This window comes from Nannobrachium achirus (genome assembly GCF_963921795.1).
Source record: "Nannobrachium achirus genome assembly, chromosome: 12".
NCBI lineage: Eukaryota > Metazoa > Chordata > Actinopteri > Myctophiformes > Myctophidae > Nannobrachium > Nannobrachium achirus.
In genome coordinates, this window is record NC_137832.1 from 62889027 (window position 1) to 62906526 (window position 17500).

The 17500-nt window shown below is 44.3% G+C and overlaps 1 protein-coding gene across 1 annotated transcript in view; it reads right to left on the reverse strand.

Moving 5' to 3' along the window:
* kiaa0825 (KIAA0825 ortholog) overlaps positions 1–17500 on the reverse strand; it is a gene marked incomplete at both ends in the record, with an annotated part of 289583 nt that overhangs the window by 256822 nt on the left and 15261 nt on the right. Inside the window, 4 exon segments of the mRNA XM_080738825.1 lie at positions 7673–8048; positions 11799–12002; positions 15211–15384; positions 16027–16198. Of these exon segments, the coding sequence (XP_080594951.1) occupies positions 7673–8048; positions 11799–12002; positions 15211–15384; positions 16027–16198 (926 nt within the window).

Below are 17500 nucleotides of genomic sequence, written 5' to 3' on the forward strand. Positions count from 1 at the left end.
CACACACACACACACACACACACACACACACACACACACCTTATTGTTACAATAGAGCTGTGTTCTACTAAATGCGTAGGGTGGGGGGTGGGGGGGTCTCCAGTCCTGGATTAGAATACATTTAAAATGTGTGGCATCAACAATCACAATGGTTGAGTGATTTTTTTTACGTATTTCTTTTCGCCCACCACTATAAAATAACACAAAAAGTTAGAATATGGAGATACAAGGTATCAGTCCGACAGCAGCAACATTCTAGTGGAGCTCAATAGGTGTTTTTTTTCCACCCTTGCATCTATAGGGACCTGAACAACATCTAAAGGGACCTGAACAAGTCTGCATATGGGGGAGAATTAGAGGAAGTGGAATTCAAATCAATGCTATCAGAACGGGAGAGCGGTGCGAGACGGCACGCGGAGATGAGAGTTCACAACCTCCTCCCTGCGCTTGATTGTTGGGAAATAGATTGTACTGTACACGTGTGAGTGTGTGTGTGTGTGTGTGTGTGTGCGCGTGTGTGTGTGTGTGTGTGTGCGTGTGCGTGTGCGTGCACGGCGGCGAGAAGAAGTATTGGGGGGGACGGGGACGAGGGAGCGCTTTTGATGTTGTACAAAAATATTTATCTCTCATGCATAAGTATGCAAATTATCAGTGCTTGCGTTGGAAAGGGAAATATAATGATGCTGTTTCTTTTTCTGAGTTATTGAATGAATGTTGATCGCGCCTCTGACGAAGGCGGCAATTAACACGCGTGCACACACACACACACACGCACACGCACACGCACACGCGCACACACACACACACACACACACACACACACACACACACACACACACACACACACACACACACACACACACACACACACACACACACACACACACACACACACACACAGTACACTTTCACTGTACACACTTACTTATACTGTACATCAGTGGTGTAAAAAGTAACCAAGTACATTTACTTAAGTACTGTACACTTTTGAGGTATTTGTACTTTACTTGAGTATTTCCAATTTCCAATACTTTTACTTCTACTCCACTACATCTCGGATCCAAATGTTGTACTTTTACTCCACTACATTTATTTGAAAACTTTAGTTATTAGTTACTTTGTAGCTGTAAATTATAATATTATAAAACACACATTAACCAACTTTAGCCCTATTGTATACCTTGGCTATTCTCAAACATTTTGTACATTTACTTTTGGTACCTTAAGTACATTTTGATGCCAATACTTTCAGACTTTTACTCAAATACATTTTGAATTCTGGACTTTTACTTGTAACAGAGTACATTTACAGTGTAATATTGATACTTTTATTTAACTACAAAATGTGAGTATTTTTTCTACCTCTGCAGTACACTTTTACTGTACATACTTACGTATATGTATACTGTAAATGTCATGCACGTGCATAGACACAGGGGCATCCGCAGAAGTACATACATTACACACACACACACACACACACACACACACACACACACACACACACACACACACACACACACACACACACACACACACACACACACACACACACACACACACACACACACACACACACACACACACACACACACACACACACACACACAGGGTTAGGCTATACTACACATGATCGTAACGATTCCGACCGTAAAGCATTTGTGTGCCGGTGTGGAAGCAGCGTGTGTTTAACCCTGCAAGGCCCGAATTAATTTCTACTGGCCAAAAAATAAATAAAAAAAATCAGATGGTGTTGTAGCAGTCCTAATCACAGGACAATGTAATGTTAAAAAATTAATAATGTTTTTGTAAGGTTTTATAGGCATAAATCATAAATCATGCTCTAATTTGCATTTTGGGGATATTTTTCACAATATTAACATATGCACGTGTTCTAGACATTCTAATGATCATGAAAAAAAATATTACAGGCATTTTACTTATGTTTTAGTGAGGAATAGCTTCAGTTAAAAAGTGAGATGTTGTTCGTCCAGACGCTGGAATTTCAAATTCTCTGGGAGGTGTGAATGTCAGTCTCTGTGGGGGGGTATTTATATGCAAATATCGTGGCCAATGGCATTGTAATACTAAACAATAGGATTTAATGGTGATGTTAATGTGAAAAAAGAACAGGAAAACTAATTATAACATTTTTAAAAAAATGATTTAAAAAACATTGCCAAAAAGCAACGCTGGGCCTTGCAGGGTTAAATTATTGATGTGAACTGTACGCCTCTGTACGGCGTGTATACCTCCCCTAGCGTCGGGGCTGCTGAATCCCATGCAACATTTATGAGAGATTCTGCTACAGAACGAGGGTCAACATGATCACTTACACCCTCATTAAGTGGGCGGTAATTGACTTTGACCCTACGAGAGAAAAAAAGACCCTCGGAAAGTTTATCAACATTTTATGAGGACGTCTTCATTTTGTTTAAAGGTATAGGGTAAGTGATATTTCTTTCGTTAAAACAAAGTGTTAAATAGCTCTATGTTGTGATAGTACACATTGCTATGGTTTTGTTCGGTTACAGGAGTCTCTGTCTCTCCCAGCTCTTAATTTAAAGACCCAGTGAAATGAAAAATACATTTTTCACACTTTTAGATACTTATCCATGGTAATCATGGGCATTCCTTACACTAGATGCCAAAAAAAGAAAAAGAACAAAAAATAGAATGTAAACTCTTTTGTGTATTTTGATGTAAAAAAAAGTCCCTAAATATCCCATTCTTAATTATTTCCTGTGAACAGTAACGTGCTGCGTGATGACATAGACAGACTTTTTAAATATAAATGAACCTCTGATTACTTTCACATGCTTGATTCCCATTGCTGGCATTCCTCCAAACACAGCTGTTTTATAATTACAGCGCTACTCCGTTTTGAATCTCATTCAAGATGACGTCCAAACTATGTATTACTCATTGTAAACTTAATGAGCACAATAGAATATGTATCTGTAAACATTATAGGTTATAATATGCAACTTAGTATCAAACATTCTGTACAAGAGGCAGCCTGGTCATGTCTCTCTGCCTTGCTAATGAGGGCTAAAAACAAAACATTAGGCATCACATGACTCAAATGCTACGTTCCATCGCCTGAAGGGCTGTTCCCTTCTGATTGGTTCAGAAAAGAGAGGAAGAAGAGAGAGTGAAAAGGAGGAGGAGCCCAACCCCCCCTCCCTTACATCTGTCGGGGGGGGTTGCCGTCTTCGGGCAGAATGGTTGTATTAATGTGTTTTTTTCATTGTACGCCCTACTCGATCATACGATCAGCGACACACACAAACGCATCCACAATAGCACACCTACAAAGGCTCAAAGCCTGTTGCTTCGCCTTTCCAACTTGTCGATCTGCTGTGCTGAACTGAAAGTGACAGAGAGCTTTGTTTGATGCAAACCAGGGTCATTTGTACACAAGGATTTGCCTGGTTTTCTTTTGACCCTTTGAATTATTGTATTGGAAAACTGGAAGTTGGACTGTATGCTTTCAGCGGTTCAGTACATTATTATTATTTTTTTTACAGTACACACTAAAGTACACATACACACTCCTACAGCACACACCAGAGCAGGCAAAACGCCTCCACTTTAGCGTGGTTACACACACAGCGCGGGTCCCTGGCGCTCCCGCTAACATGTGACGGTTTGCTGAGCGGTGTATGTAGATGTTAGTGCGTGCATGTGCGCGTGCATGTCTGTGTGCGAGCGTGTGCGCATGTGTGTGTGTGTGCCATCAAACGGGCAGACTGACGCACGGCCAATTATTGCGACTGCCTCCTCTCCTCTCATCTGGGATTTAAGGAGAGAGGGAGAGAGTATGAGGACCAAAAGGGGAGAGTATGGAGGAGGTGGAGGAGGTGAAGGTGGAGGAGAGGTGGAGGAGAGGAGAGAGGGAACAAGACCGTGCGTGTGTGTGTGTGTGTGTGTGTGTGTGTGTGTGTGTGTGTGTGTGTGTGTGTGTGTGTGTGTGTGTGTGTGTGTGTGCGTGCGTGCGTAGAACAATGGGAGATGTAAAAGCACTCTCCTCTCCATCTCGCGGGGGGAAGCTGACATATGCGCCGTTTTGAAAAAGTAAACAATTGCGCACGTAAACACGCACGCAATCTCACATACACTCACACACACACACAGACACACACACAGATAGACACACAGTCACAGACGCACACAAACGCATGTGCTGTGCGTGAGCGCGCGCGCACACACACACACCCCCCCCACACACACCCCCCCCCCCCCCCCCCCCCACACACACACACACACACACACACACACACACACACACACACACACACACACACACACACACACACACACACACACACACACACACACAGAGTGGTGTAAAGTAACTTAAGTACATTTACTTAAGTACTGTAATTAAGTACAATTTTGAGGTATTTGTACTTTGTATTTGTACTACTTGAGTATTTCCATTGTCCAATACTTTTACTTCTACTCCACTACATCTCGGAACCAAATATTGTACTTTTACTCTTCAGTTACTAGTTACAGATATAAATGATTATATTATAAAACATACATTAATCCACTTTCGCCCCTATTTTTATACCTAGGCTATTTAAAAGCCTTATTTAAAATAGATGATCTACAAGCTCACAACGCGTCGCATCGAGACGCGTTGTGAGCTTGTAAATCGGCTATTTTCAAACATTTGTACTTTTACTTTTGGTAGTTTAAGTATATTTTGTCAACACTTTCATACTTTTACTCAAGTACATTTTGTATTCCAGACTTTCACTTGTAACAAAGTATTATACTTGGGTAAAAAATGTGAGTACTTTTTCCCGCACTGCACACACACACACACACACACACACACACACACACACACACACACACACACACACACACACACACACACACACACACACACACACACACACACACACACACACACACACACACACACACACACACACACACACACACACACACACACACACACACACACACACGTTACACACGCTTTCTCTAGTCTCTCTTTTTTCCCCCTCTCTCTCTCTCTCTCTCTCTCAGGGCGAGCAGAGCTGTAAATAGGCCAAACACATGAAACAAGCGAAACGCGGGGCGTGGAGGTGCACCGCGCGCCCCGCGCTCTCCTCTCTGGTCCCCCACGGATACATCTAGTCACAGCGTGAGCTTCCCTGGCACTGCCACGCTCTCTGCGCGCCACACAGGGGAGGTGGCACATATTGTATGTCTCTCCCCTAACCCTCCATGCACACACACACACTCACACTCACACACAACCCCCGCACATATGAATATTACTGGGAGCATTCCATCCCTGCTAGGTAACAAGGTCGAGAACATGTTGAGCCTCGGCTCTCACGCTTCAGCTCCAAACTAGGGATGGGACGATAAGCGATATTATCGTTTATTGCGATAAAAAAACACTCACGATAATCGTATCGTGGAGATTTAATTCATCGTGATATCGTCCTCCGTCATGCACTGGGATCAATTCAGCTTTTGTTTGCCGGTACCGCTTTAACCCATAATTGGTAAAAGGTACTTATAATATACGTACTTGATGCAGTCTTTTTTTTTTCACTCTAATGTCTTTGCCAAAGACATAGCCCATCTACAAGCTCACTACGCGTCACAACGCGACGCGTAGTGAGCTTGTACATCTGCTATTTTTTTTTTAAATTGAATATCTGTGTTTTTTTAACATTTGTAAATCAAATTTTGCTTCTGTGGGGTCCCTGGAACTAAATATTTTGAGATGGGGGTATGTGACCAAATACATATCATTTTGGGGTTCCTTCACATGAAAAGGTTTGAGCACCACTGACAATCAAAAAAGCCAGATTCACAAGCTTGCAGTGCGGCACTCGGTGCCGCACTGTGAGCGCAGCACGCAGCAGCAGCAAGGAGATCCAGAATATGTTCAGCAGCCAAGATATAAACCCACACAGAACCTTGGACGCCAGACTACGTGTGTATACAATGGAATACGTTAAGGGGAGGGTGGGGTGGGGGGGCAAACATTGACTCTGACCTTGGACGTGGCGTCGGCCGGGTCTCGCAGCGGTGACATGGTGAAGTGCGATGCGGTAAACAGATAGATTGGAAACGGTGTTTAGTTACAGAGGCCTTGACCTCTCGGCGAGCTACCGTATTCTTCTCCCGATGCGTCGGTTTAAAAAAGAGGAACGCTTGCAGCTGTAGGTATGAGGAGGAAGAATTGAGATGCCCGGAAGAAAACAATCGTAGCATAAAACGGAAACACTGTGTTGGGGAATGGAAACCTTGGCAGTGGCACTTCACACCACATGCAGGCTGTATGCGATGGGAGAGAGAGAGGACAAAACCCCAACGCAAAGAGACGAGAGAGAGAGAGAGAGAGAGAGAGAGAAGGGAAGGTTGTATACCAAGTGAATGCAAAAGCATTGACATATTTAAGGCACAGTTTTCCTAGTTTCCTAAGATAGTCTTCCGTGTAAGTTGCAATGCAACACAGCTCTATTTACACATTTAACACCATTTAATTGTACATGATATTGTTTTGTTTTGATTGCTTTGTTCCAATTTTACTTTGTTCCACTTTTACTTTGTTCTTCTTTTGCTTTCCGCTTTTGCAATTGAATTGAGAGGGGAGACATGTTCTTGTATGACGCTGTTGACGCACGTTCTCAGATATCGGAAAGAGACACGCAAACCAGCGTCTCGCAGGGAGTCGCTGAAGTCGAATTAGATGACGTTTATTGACACAGACACCTGACACCTGTCAGTCAATTCTGACCTCGTGAATTATACATGTTCAAGATGTTCGTCATCACGCAAGCCGTTTCTGTTTAGGGGCTGGGCTCTAATTGTTTCATTATAATACACAAATACTCGAATGTTTCACTTTTTTGGCATCCAATGTTAGGTATGGCCATATTATCACTACAGATATGCTCTAAAAGTGGGAAAAACGTATTTTTGATTGCATTTCGACCGTTAGGTCGCAGTTACAATCGAAACCTCGAGCAGCTTTCCGTCAGTCCGTCCGTCCGTCAGTCTGTCTGTCACACGTCACACTCTTTCCCTGCTCATATCTCCGCAACCGTTGCCCTGATCCATGCCAAATTTTGCACACACACTCCTTGCCTGCCAAACCACAACCTCCACCCATCAATTCTTACATGGCCCTCTTCTAGCGCCACCATGAGGCCAATTCTTGCTATACACATTTTTGGACACTGCTCCTACACATTTTGCCCTAAAATCACGCAAATCGGTACAAACTTGGTCTACACTCATGTCATCAACATGGATCTGTCCCATATAGCGCCACCATGAGGCCGCTTTTTTCAAACACATTTTTGGACACTGCTCCTACAGATTTTGCACTAAAATCACACAAGTCGGTACACAGTATGTCTACACTCATCTCATCAACATGGATCTGTCCCATCTAGCGCCACCATCAGGCCGATGTTTTCAAACACATTTTTGGACACTGCTCCTACACATTTTGCCTTAAAAATCACGCTGCGACCTGACAGTAGCTTATCTCCCGATTAGGGAGTCTTACTGGTGAATTACTACATTGCAGTGTATTGATACTTTGACTTACTAAATTGGAGTACTTTTTCCACCACTTGCCAAAGACCTAAACCGACGACGGGGAAGGAAGACGGCAGTAACTGACCTACGGTGGCCGTGGACCTGGCCGAGCTCTTCCTGGTCCTGCCGCCGTGCAGCACGGTGTTGTCCTTCAGGGCGGCCTGGCGCTCCCTCTCCACGGCGGAGGCCAGCTCCCGGGCCACGCCCTCCAGGTAGGCGTCGTTGAGGAACGCCAGCGTGGCGTGCGGCTCCGCCGCCAGCCCCGCCCCCGCCAGGACGCGGAACTCGTCTCCGATGGCCGCCGCCAGGGCCGGCGCCGCCCAGCGGAAGCCCGCCGCCAGCCTGTCGAAGCCGGTCTCACCACCACCACCAGCAGCACCACCAGCCCCGCCCGCGCCTCCCGGGGTGCTGGAGGTCAGTGCGGAACGCAGGACGTCCAGAGCCCACTGGCTCCTCACAGCCTGGGTGGAGAAAGGACAGGGGGCAAGATGGTAACCAGCACTGACATGATTTGGTGAGAGAACCAGGGTTCCCACACATCTTTACCAATACTTTTCCAAAACTTTTCCAAAACTGTTCCAGAATATTTAACCCGATTTCCAGGACTATATAACAATAATTCAGCTCAATAACGAGTCGCTTACTCCTATGTGCAATATGCCTAAAGACAGGTAGTGTTTGAAAGTGGTTCTCAACCTTTTCAGGCCGTGACCCCCGAAATAATCATATTTGAACTGGGGACCCCGGCACCCTGACGAGCACTAAGAGTAGAGGAATTTTGTTAACACGGTTCTATTGTGAAAATAGCAGATCTACATGCTCACATGTAGATCGGCTATTTTCACAATTTCTGCCTCTAATATTTGACAATTTGGCCAATGTTTAATTTGTCATTTCAGAGGTATTAACAAAATCAATAACCACAGACAATGCATAGCTATTTTTTCCAGGACCTTCCAGGAGCCTTGATACATTCCAAAACTTTTCCAGTACTGGAAAAAATATTTTTCTCATTTCAAAATATTTCCAGGAATTTCATGACCGTGGGAACCCTGGAGAAGGACAGGGGCAAGATGGTAACCAGCGCTGACATGATTTGGTGAGAGAACTAAGCAACCTGGGTCTAGAAAAATAAGCCCAAAAGAAGCGACTATAATAGCACTTTTAACCTATTACTGTATACATCGGATATTTGAAATAAGACCGTAGGTCTACAAGCTCACAAGCGTCACAATCATAAGGCATGTTTTCATTGCAGTTCCGGAATTTTCCCGGCAAAATAAAGAATTATAATTAGCATAACTTGCCGGGAGTTTAGTTTTTTGGGTGTTTTCACATGCCCTCATCGGCAGCAAAAATACTGGTATCGCTCGTTTTCACTGCCATTGTGACGGCATGAAAACCAGGGTTGCCAGATTTTGCGAGAGAAATAAGCAACCAGGTGTACAAAAATAAGCCCCAAAAACTGATATTATCTAGCCACACGAGCACTTTAAAACTATACGCATCGCCGCATCAGCTACTTGAAAATTGCCAATCTACAAGCTCACAACAAATAAACCGCAACCAGCCACTATCAATACAAGCAACTTTACGGAAATCAAGCCCAGAGTCGCTTATAATTAGCAGACATGGCAACACACGGACTGAAAGACCTGCAAAAAACACACGCGGGCTGAAAGACCTGCAAAAAACAGTCTCCCCAGTTCGGTTTGGTGCGTCTCTTCTCTCTCTCACCCTGAACGCTACAAATGGATTTAACAAAATATTCTTCATGCAACAACACATTCAGAAAAGGATCGCTCATGCGTTATGCAACCTGTTGGGGGAAATCTCGCTCTTAACAGCGAAACGCTCCCCCCATGCACTTGTGGCTTGTGGGCTTGTAGATTTAGCTTTTTTTTCACGCGTCACTGTAAACGATGGATGACCATGCAGACTCGATGCTCGCTGCTCTGTAAAACACTTTTAATCATGCAACGAGGAGAAACTATTAACAAATGATGCAGCTCTTTGAGTTGGTAAAGATTCCAGCTTTCATCACAACATTACGAGCGCATTGCATCCCGTTCTCCAGACCGGACTTGTATCAAAACCCACACAGTTTAATTAAAAATAGGCTATAGAATACAAATAAGTTTGAACCATGAGCAAGCTCAGAAGGTTCAGAAAGGATCGCTGCATGATGCAACGTGTTGCACTTGTGGGCTTGTAGATTATTAGCTGTGTTTTTTTTTTCTTCACGCGACACCATAAACGATGGATGACCAGAGAAAGAAAGAAATAGACTTCTGCTGTGTTTGTCAATGCGATTCTAGCCTAAATAATTAATCCCCTATTCAAGGTGAAGCTGTAGACCTACTTTATTTCTATATATTCATTTACATTCAGGTCGTTTTCAATCCCAGATACAATGTTTTAAACTGTTAACTGGCTCCTTTCATGCACCTGGTTGTCAAAAAAACGGCAAATTCACGGCATGCGTTTTCACTGGAGGGAAATTTGTATTGTCACGGTACTTTCATCAAAAATTACTAGGTATTTTCCCGTCAAATTTCGGCCCCCAATACTGCCGGGACACAAAATAAGTGGCCGTTTTCACATGGCGTGAATTTCAAAATTGCCGTCATTTTTGAAAAAACTCCCAGAAGTTTTGCTCAGTGAAAACGGGGCTATAGACTGTATAAAAGATATGGACAAAGCGAAGCCATTGGTTTCTATGCAGCGAAAATGACACAATATGGGTCCTTGGCATGGGTGTTGCCATCATAGATTGTAAAGGCACCAGAGGAGGCTATTGGCTGCCAACGGTCACATGCAACCGCAGAGATACATGGGAGAATGTGGTCGGAGCCTCCCGAAATACAGCACACGAAGAAGAACACAGCCGGCTGGTATAAGTTTAGTTGGCCGCGCCCCCCGCAACTTTATCCCATTTAACATAAATGGGACCTTATTTTCACAAAATGCATATCATCGTGATTGAAAGGCAATTTTTAACTAGCGATAGGAACCATAAAGTATGTATGAACTGTTAATTAAGGTTAGAAAACGAAAGGGGAAAATGAATGGGGTCCAATGGAGAACAATTTTTTTTGCAATCGGTCGGGGGGGAAAACAGCGCAACTAGCGGCCAATCATAGGAAGTTTTAGTTCCGTATTGGGCTCATTTTAAATCGGCGGAACTATGCCCCTGGTCACAATGCGACAGTCTAAAAACACAAATCTAGTGCGGGGGCTCCCCTGGCTCTAAATATTTGCAGATGGGGGGGTTAGGGGACAAATACATATTAATTGGGGGTCCATGACTTAATTGAAAATATTTGAGAACCACTGGTTTAAATAATACATACAACAATCTACAAGCAGATCTGCAAGCTCAAAACACGTCGCTTCTTGCAGCGTTTGGAGCTTGCGGATCTGCTACTTTTGATGCATTTGTGTGACGCTGTAGTTTGATTAAAGGGGGAGTTCAGTCAAATAAAGATGATAACAAGTGTATTCCCAGTTTGTCACACAACAGAGTAATGTATTATTAACCAACAGACACATTTTTAATGATGAAAAAAATCTAAAAGTTTGAAAAAATGTGTTTAAAAATTTGTCAAATCCAATACATATTTTTCTGGCCTTTCTGACAAGGACTGTAGGGGCGTGGCCTATGTACACAATGAAGCCACGCCCATTCACAGAAGTATCCACTTTGGTTTTCTTGATAAAAAAATAAAAAAAAGCTACTGAAGTACATTTACTCAAAAAAGAAAGTAACTAAGTACATTTACTCAAGTACTTTGTATTCAGGTACTTTGACTTTACTTGAGTATTATTATTATTAGTTTCAGTAGTTTCTACAATGCAGTAGTGATACTTTTCCAGTTTTACTCAAGTAAAACATTTGAGTACTTTTTCCACCACTCTCTCTCACACGCACGCACGCACGCATTCAAACACACACACACACACACACACACACACACACACACACACACACACACACACACACACACACACACACACACACACACACACACACACACACACACACACACACACACACACACACACACACACACACACACACACACACACACACACACACACACACACACACACACACACACACACACACACACACACACACACACACACACACACGCACACACACACGCAGTGTCACAGCGCTTCATTGACAGGGTTTTCTCAGGCCGTACCTGATAGCGCGCGAGGACCTCGGCCTGGGGGTAGAGGAAGCAGAGCTCCTGGAGACAGCGCACACGCTCAGGGACGGACGGAGCAGCGGGCACCGGCGGCGGCAGCCTGGACTCTGGACCGCGGTGCTCTGGACCGCAGGAGGACAGCCTGTCCTGTAGGTGGCGCCGTAGCAGGAGACGCACGTCGTCCCACACTTCCTGAAACTATACAGACCAAGACAACGCAAAAAGAAAGACATGCCATCTCTGGTTTACTTCCTGTATCTGGGTGAAGTAGGTGCAGCACTGCAGGCCGCCTTTTTAGGAGACCATAAGTAGGTTGGAATCTTTATTATTTCCAATGGAAGAGTGAACGTGGAACATAGCTACCTGAACGAGTCTTTAGACCCATGGTCACTGAACTAAATATTAGACCCCGTCGTCACAAGCCACACAATCTTCCCAAGATTTTCATATTAAAATGTTTTCTTTTTTTCTGGGAACATCTATTTTATTATCTGTCCCATCGACACAACGGATCTAGCACCAGTGAACATCGGACGTTTTTCCAGTTCAATTTTTTTCTCCTGTTCATTTCTTTGTGCCATCACTGCCAATTTCACTTGTTTAATCTGCGTCCTGATTGGAGGAAATTGGTATCCCGAGCGCATTTTCTGTTTACTAGACCTGGAGATTTGGGGGGACTCCTGTTACTGACACTCTAGCAATGAATACTATCAGAATATAGAGCTATGCAACCCTTATTGTTACAAAGCAATAGAGCAGTGAAGTCCGACCTCATTTACCCATCCTACCTGGTTCACGCCCCCCCCACTGTGTTCCAAACATAAACAAATGATCTATGCGGTTTGACTCATATGGATATGAAGAATCAACTGACGATGAGAAAACGCTAATGTTACTGTCGCCAAATTAGTTACATTTTCGCTAGAAACAGGCTTTATCAAATATGAGTGAATGACTATCATAAACCATACAGAGCTACCTCCCCGACAATATCACGCAAACCGTGTGTTTATTTTTGGACAGAGAAATTACTTCCATGAACCGGGGGATGAGTGAGTCACGTCATGATTTCACTGCTCTATATCACTAGCCCTATAAAGTATTTATTATTATTAAGCTAAGGTATAAACAACCTAACACGTTAACAGGCACAGGTTAATATCATTTGTTGATTTCACGCATCAGACTCCCAAACGTTTGTTTGAGGAGCGTGATTTGCAGACACAAGGAATTGCATGACACAAGGAATGGCATGTAATGCTGTAACAACCCATCAAAAATAGCATCTTCTAACAATAGACTCAAAACTGCGGACGTTGTGGAAATGCACAGCTCACACTGACAGATTACACAAGATAAATATAGACAGTGCGCTACAGCTGACGTACAGCCATACAACAACAGACAAAGCTGCGGAACGCTGGCAGACGAGTGGATGGTGCGCCGGGAGCATTAAGGGCCATCTTTGATTCCTTTCCCCATGGAATAAAGCTAAATAAAATCTCATGACAGAACCTGTTTGTCAGGCCAAGTCCCAATACGTATGATTTGTGAAACAGTGAGTTTCTGCATACAGCCAACCAGTTGAAGACATTGCAGATGCAGGCTTTGACCTTTTTGCTTTTTATATGACTCTGAGACCGCTTTGCTTGGCTTTTAAACATATATTCCATTACTAGTTTGACCCCTTCAAATACACTTTCATCTCATAAAATAACTAACTAGTAAGACGCCTCAGGGCGTCTGTCCAGTGATGCATATCGGACCAGTTACCATTATGGAGATCCATGTAATGTACAGGGAGATATGCTGCGAGACCCCAAACATGCTTAATCAGTTATTTGTTATGTGAAAATCCTATGACATATCACATCTGACATCATACATACAATCTAGGGATGCCCCGATCAGGGTTTTTTTGCTCCCGATCCGATACCGATCAAATATTATTGCTTCCGATTCGATCCCGATCTTTCCCGATCCGATCTTTTGGCAAGGCATTAAGAAGAAAAAAAAATTCTATTCATTCTATCACTTGGTTCTCAACCTTTTCAGGCCGTGACCCCCAAAATAATCATATTTTAACTGGGGACCCCCGACCCTGAAGAGTTGAGGAAGTATATTTTGTATAACACGGTTCTATTGTGAAAATAGCAGATCTACATGCTCACAACGCCTCGCAACGCGAGGAGTTGTGAGCATGTAGATCGGCTATTTTCACAATTTCTGGCTTTAATATTTGACAATTTGGCCAATGTTTAATTTGTCATTTTAGAGGTATTAAAAAGTCCTTAATTTTTCACTTTCGAAATGTGCAGATACCCTCTATACACTTAAACTTTATGTTGATTTGTTTACTGTTGAGAGAGAAAACAATGTTGCACATTAAGTTAATCATCTGGGGACCCCCCAAAATAATTTGAGGACCCCCCTGGGGGTCCCGACCCACAGGTTGAGAACCACTGAGCTAGTTGACAGTGCAGAGAGACATAATTGCCTTCCTTTGATCCATTAGCAAGGGGCCAATTACTACTTATTGGCATCAGCTGCCAGCTGTACACAGAGTCTGACACAATCACCTTCCCTCTGCAGTGCTCTGTCTGTCTCATTTCTCCAAAAGCCCTTGAATATGATTGAAAATGATTAAGGATTACTGTGATTATGGTAAGCTTACATTTCATATCGCATTCACCTTACCTGTAACTTTCAGTACTCCCAGAAAATATTTTTTTGAAAAAAAAAAAAAAAAAAGATTTTTTTTTTCCCCCGATCTCCGATCTTATAAAAACGGCCATATCGGCGGCCGATCCGATCACGTGATCGGGATCGGGCAACACTAATACAATCCATTTCATGCCCATACATGGAGATCCCTGTCTGAACCAGCCACACCACTGTGATGTAACCCGTTTAGAAAGATGTGCCGGTTTTCATAGTTAACTCCGACCTATGGTCGCAATAACTGATCTACAAGCCCACAAACATGTCACGCTGTGAGATGTTGTAAGCTTGTAGATCTGCTAATGTTGTTGCGCGACATTGCTTTCATAGAACGCATGCTGGCTTCTATGGAATCGGAATGACTGAAATCAGTCGTGGCGACTGAGAACTTTATAATCCACATTATGAATAAAAATGTAATTAGGCTTTGTAAACTATTATAAATAAATAATTTAATAACTTCATACAAAAAAGAATAGTGGATATAGCCGATCTACAAGCTGTGTGACACACTTTGAGCTTGTAGATCGGCTATATCCACTATTTTTTTAAAACTCTTGGTGCCCCAGGGCGGTCAAGTTGATCTGTATTGAGGAGGTATGTAATATGGATGTCATGTTAGTTTGTCATTCATTCCCAATCAAATTAAACATTTCAGATTTAATGAAAAGTGAAATGCATTTACCTCCAGGGAGGCCTGGTCTCTGACAGCGTGGACCATGGGAGCAGAGGAAGATGAAGAGGAGGAGGAAGAAGAGGAGGTGCAGGGGAAGGAGACGCCACACTGGGAGGACAGATCCATCAGGAGATGCAGGGTCGCCTCCTCTCTGCCCTCCTCTGGTGACCTGAGGTACTGCACCTGGGTGGTGGAGAGGGGAGATCAATATCGTAGCCGTCAGGCAGAGACCAGCAATCCATTTTCTAAAAATAAAAGTTGGTATCGTGACTTTAGCTTATACATTGTCAGATACTTGAATGTGTCCTTCCTTAAATTATCATCGCTTTACCCAAATACACCAACAAATGGAGTTAGGATGTTTTTGACCAGTGAATGTGTAGTAATGATAGTTGTTATGTCCAATTGTCCATCATTGATTAGTCAGACAAAAAAGAAACCTGAGTTGGAGTTAGGTGGTTTGATCGTTTGACAATCCAATTGAGTTTTAAGAGGTTAGTCAGACGCATTTTTTAATACTTTTCATTCGTTCAATAATTGTAAAACACACAGACAGACATAAATGGTGTTCAATAGCTCTATTATAGAAGATAATGATAACAATTAAATAAAAATAAAAAAGTTGAAAAAGTGAGATACAGTAAGAGGAGTGACGATATAATATAGTGTGTGTGTGTGTGTGTGTGTGTGTGTGTGTGTGTGTGTGTGTGTGTGTGTGTGTGTGTGTGTGTACGTTCGTGTGGGGGGTCTCGTCTTTTGTCAGATGTAAGAAGGGTGGTCTCCAAGGAAAGAATAGGGTATACGGTATAATGTGAATGTCTTTACCAGAGCTTTGAGGAAGTCCACGACTTCCTGGTGGGCCGCGGTGGAGGGCCTGGCGGCGCCGGGGGTCCGCGGGTTGAGCCACTGCACACACTCTGAGGGGCTGGGCGGGCGGTCCGCTGACCCGGGCCCCTCCCCCATCCGGGCCTGCAGCTCCTTTAGACTCTTCTCAATGCTAGAGAGGAGGACAGAGTGCATGGAGGTTTAGACCAGTGGTTCTCAAAGTGCAGTCCGGGGACCCCCAGGGGTCCTTGAGGGGAGGTTCCAGGGGTGGGGGTTCCCCACTAGCAAAAGTAGTTCACATACAGTAGCATTATCCAATCATGTGCTATTTTCGACGCATATTAGAAGAGTATCGAAAATGTTTGGAAAAAAGCTCTCCCCCAGAATGACAGAAAACAGACAATACACTAGTTGCGACCGTAGGTCGCATTTACTACCAAAACCTCCACAGGCTGTCCGTGAGTGAGTCAGTCCGTCAGTCACATGTTACACTACCAAAACCGAGAGAGGGCGAGATCATTTAGCGACCTACAACCGGGTCGCGACGTGGTCGGAAGTTTTCAGCGACCGGGTCGCAAAATCGAGCGACCGGGTCGCAAAATCGAGCGACCGGGTCGCTAAATGGAGCGACCGGGTCGCTAAATCACCGACCGCGGCACTAAAGCGAGCGACCGGGTCGCTAAATGGATCGACCGGGTCGCTAAATCACCGACCGCGGCACTAAAGCGAGCGACCGGGTCGCTAAATCGACCGACTGGGACGCTAATTCCATCGACCGGGACGCTAATTCCACCGACTGGGACGCTAATCCAGCGACCGGGTAGGTAAATCCACCGACCGGTGGTCGCTTCCACCGACCTACTAACCCTAACCCTAACCCTAACCCTAACCCTAAACCTAACCTCAGTAACCTTACCTCAGTTAGGCTAACCTGCCACGCAACCTCCCGACCGTTACCTCAGTTAGGCTAACCTGCCACGCAACCTCCCGACCGGGTCGCTAAATCACCGACCGCGTCGCTAAAGCGAGTGACCGGGTCGCTAAATCGACCGACTGGGGCGCAAAATCTTCCGACCGGGTCGCTAAATCTACCGACCTAAAACTGCAGGCAGGTCGGTAGATTTAGCGACCGGGTCGGTCGATTTAGCGGCGCGGTCGGTGATTTAGCGACCCGGTCGCTCGATTTAGCGACCCGGTCGCTGAAAACTACCGACCACGTCGCGACCCGGTTGTAGGTCGCTAAATGATCTCGCTCCTACAGCCAAAACCTCCACAGGCTGTCCGTGAGTGAGTCAGTCCGTCAGTCACACGTCACACTCTTGCCCTGCTCATATCTCCGCAACCGTTGCCCCGATCCATGCCAAATTTTGCACACACATTCCTTACCTGCCAAACTACAACCTCCAAGGACCCCCGGAGCTCCAGGGACCCCCAGGTCCCTGGGGGACCCCCAGATGTAAAAAATGACCAAATG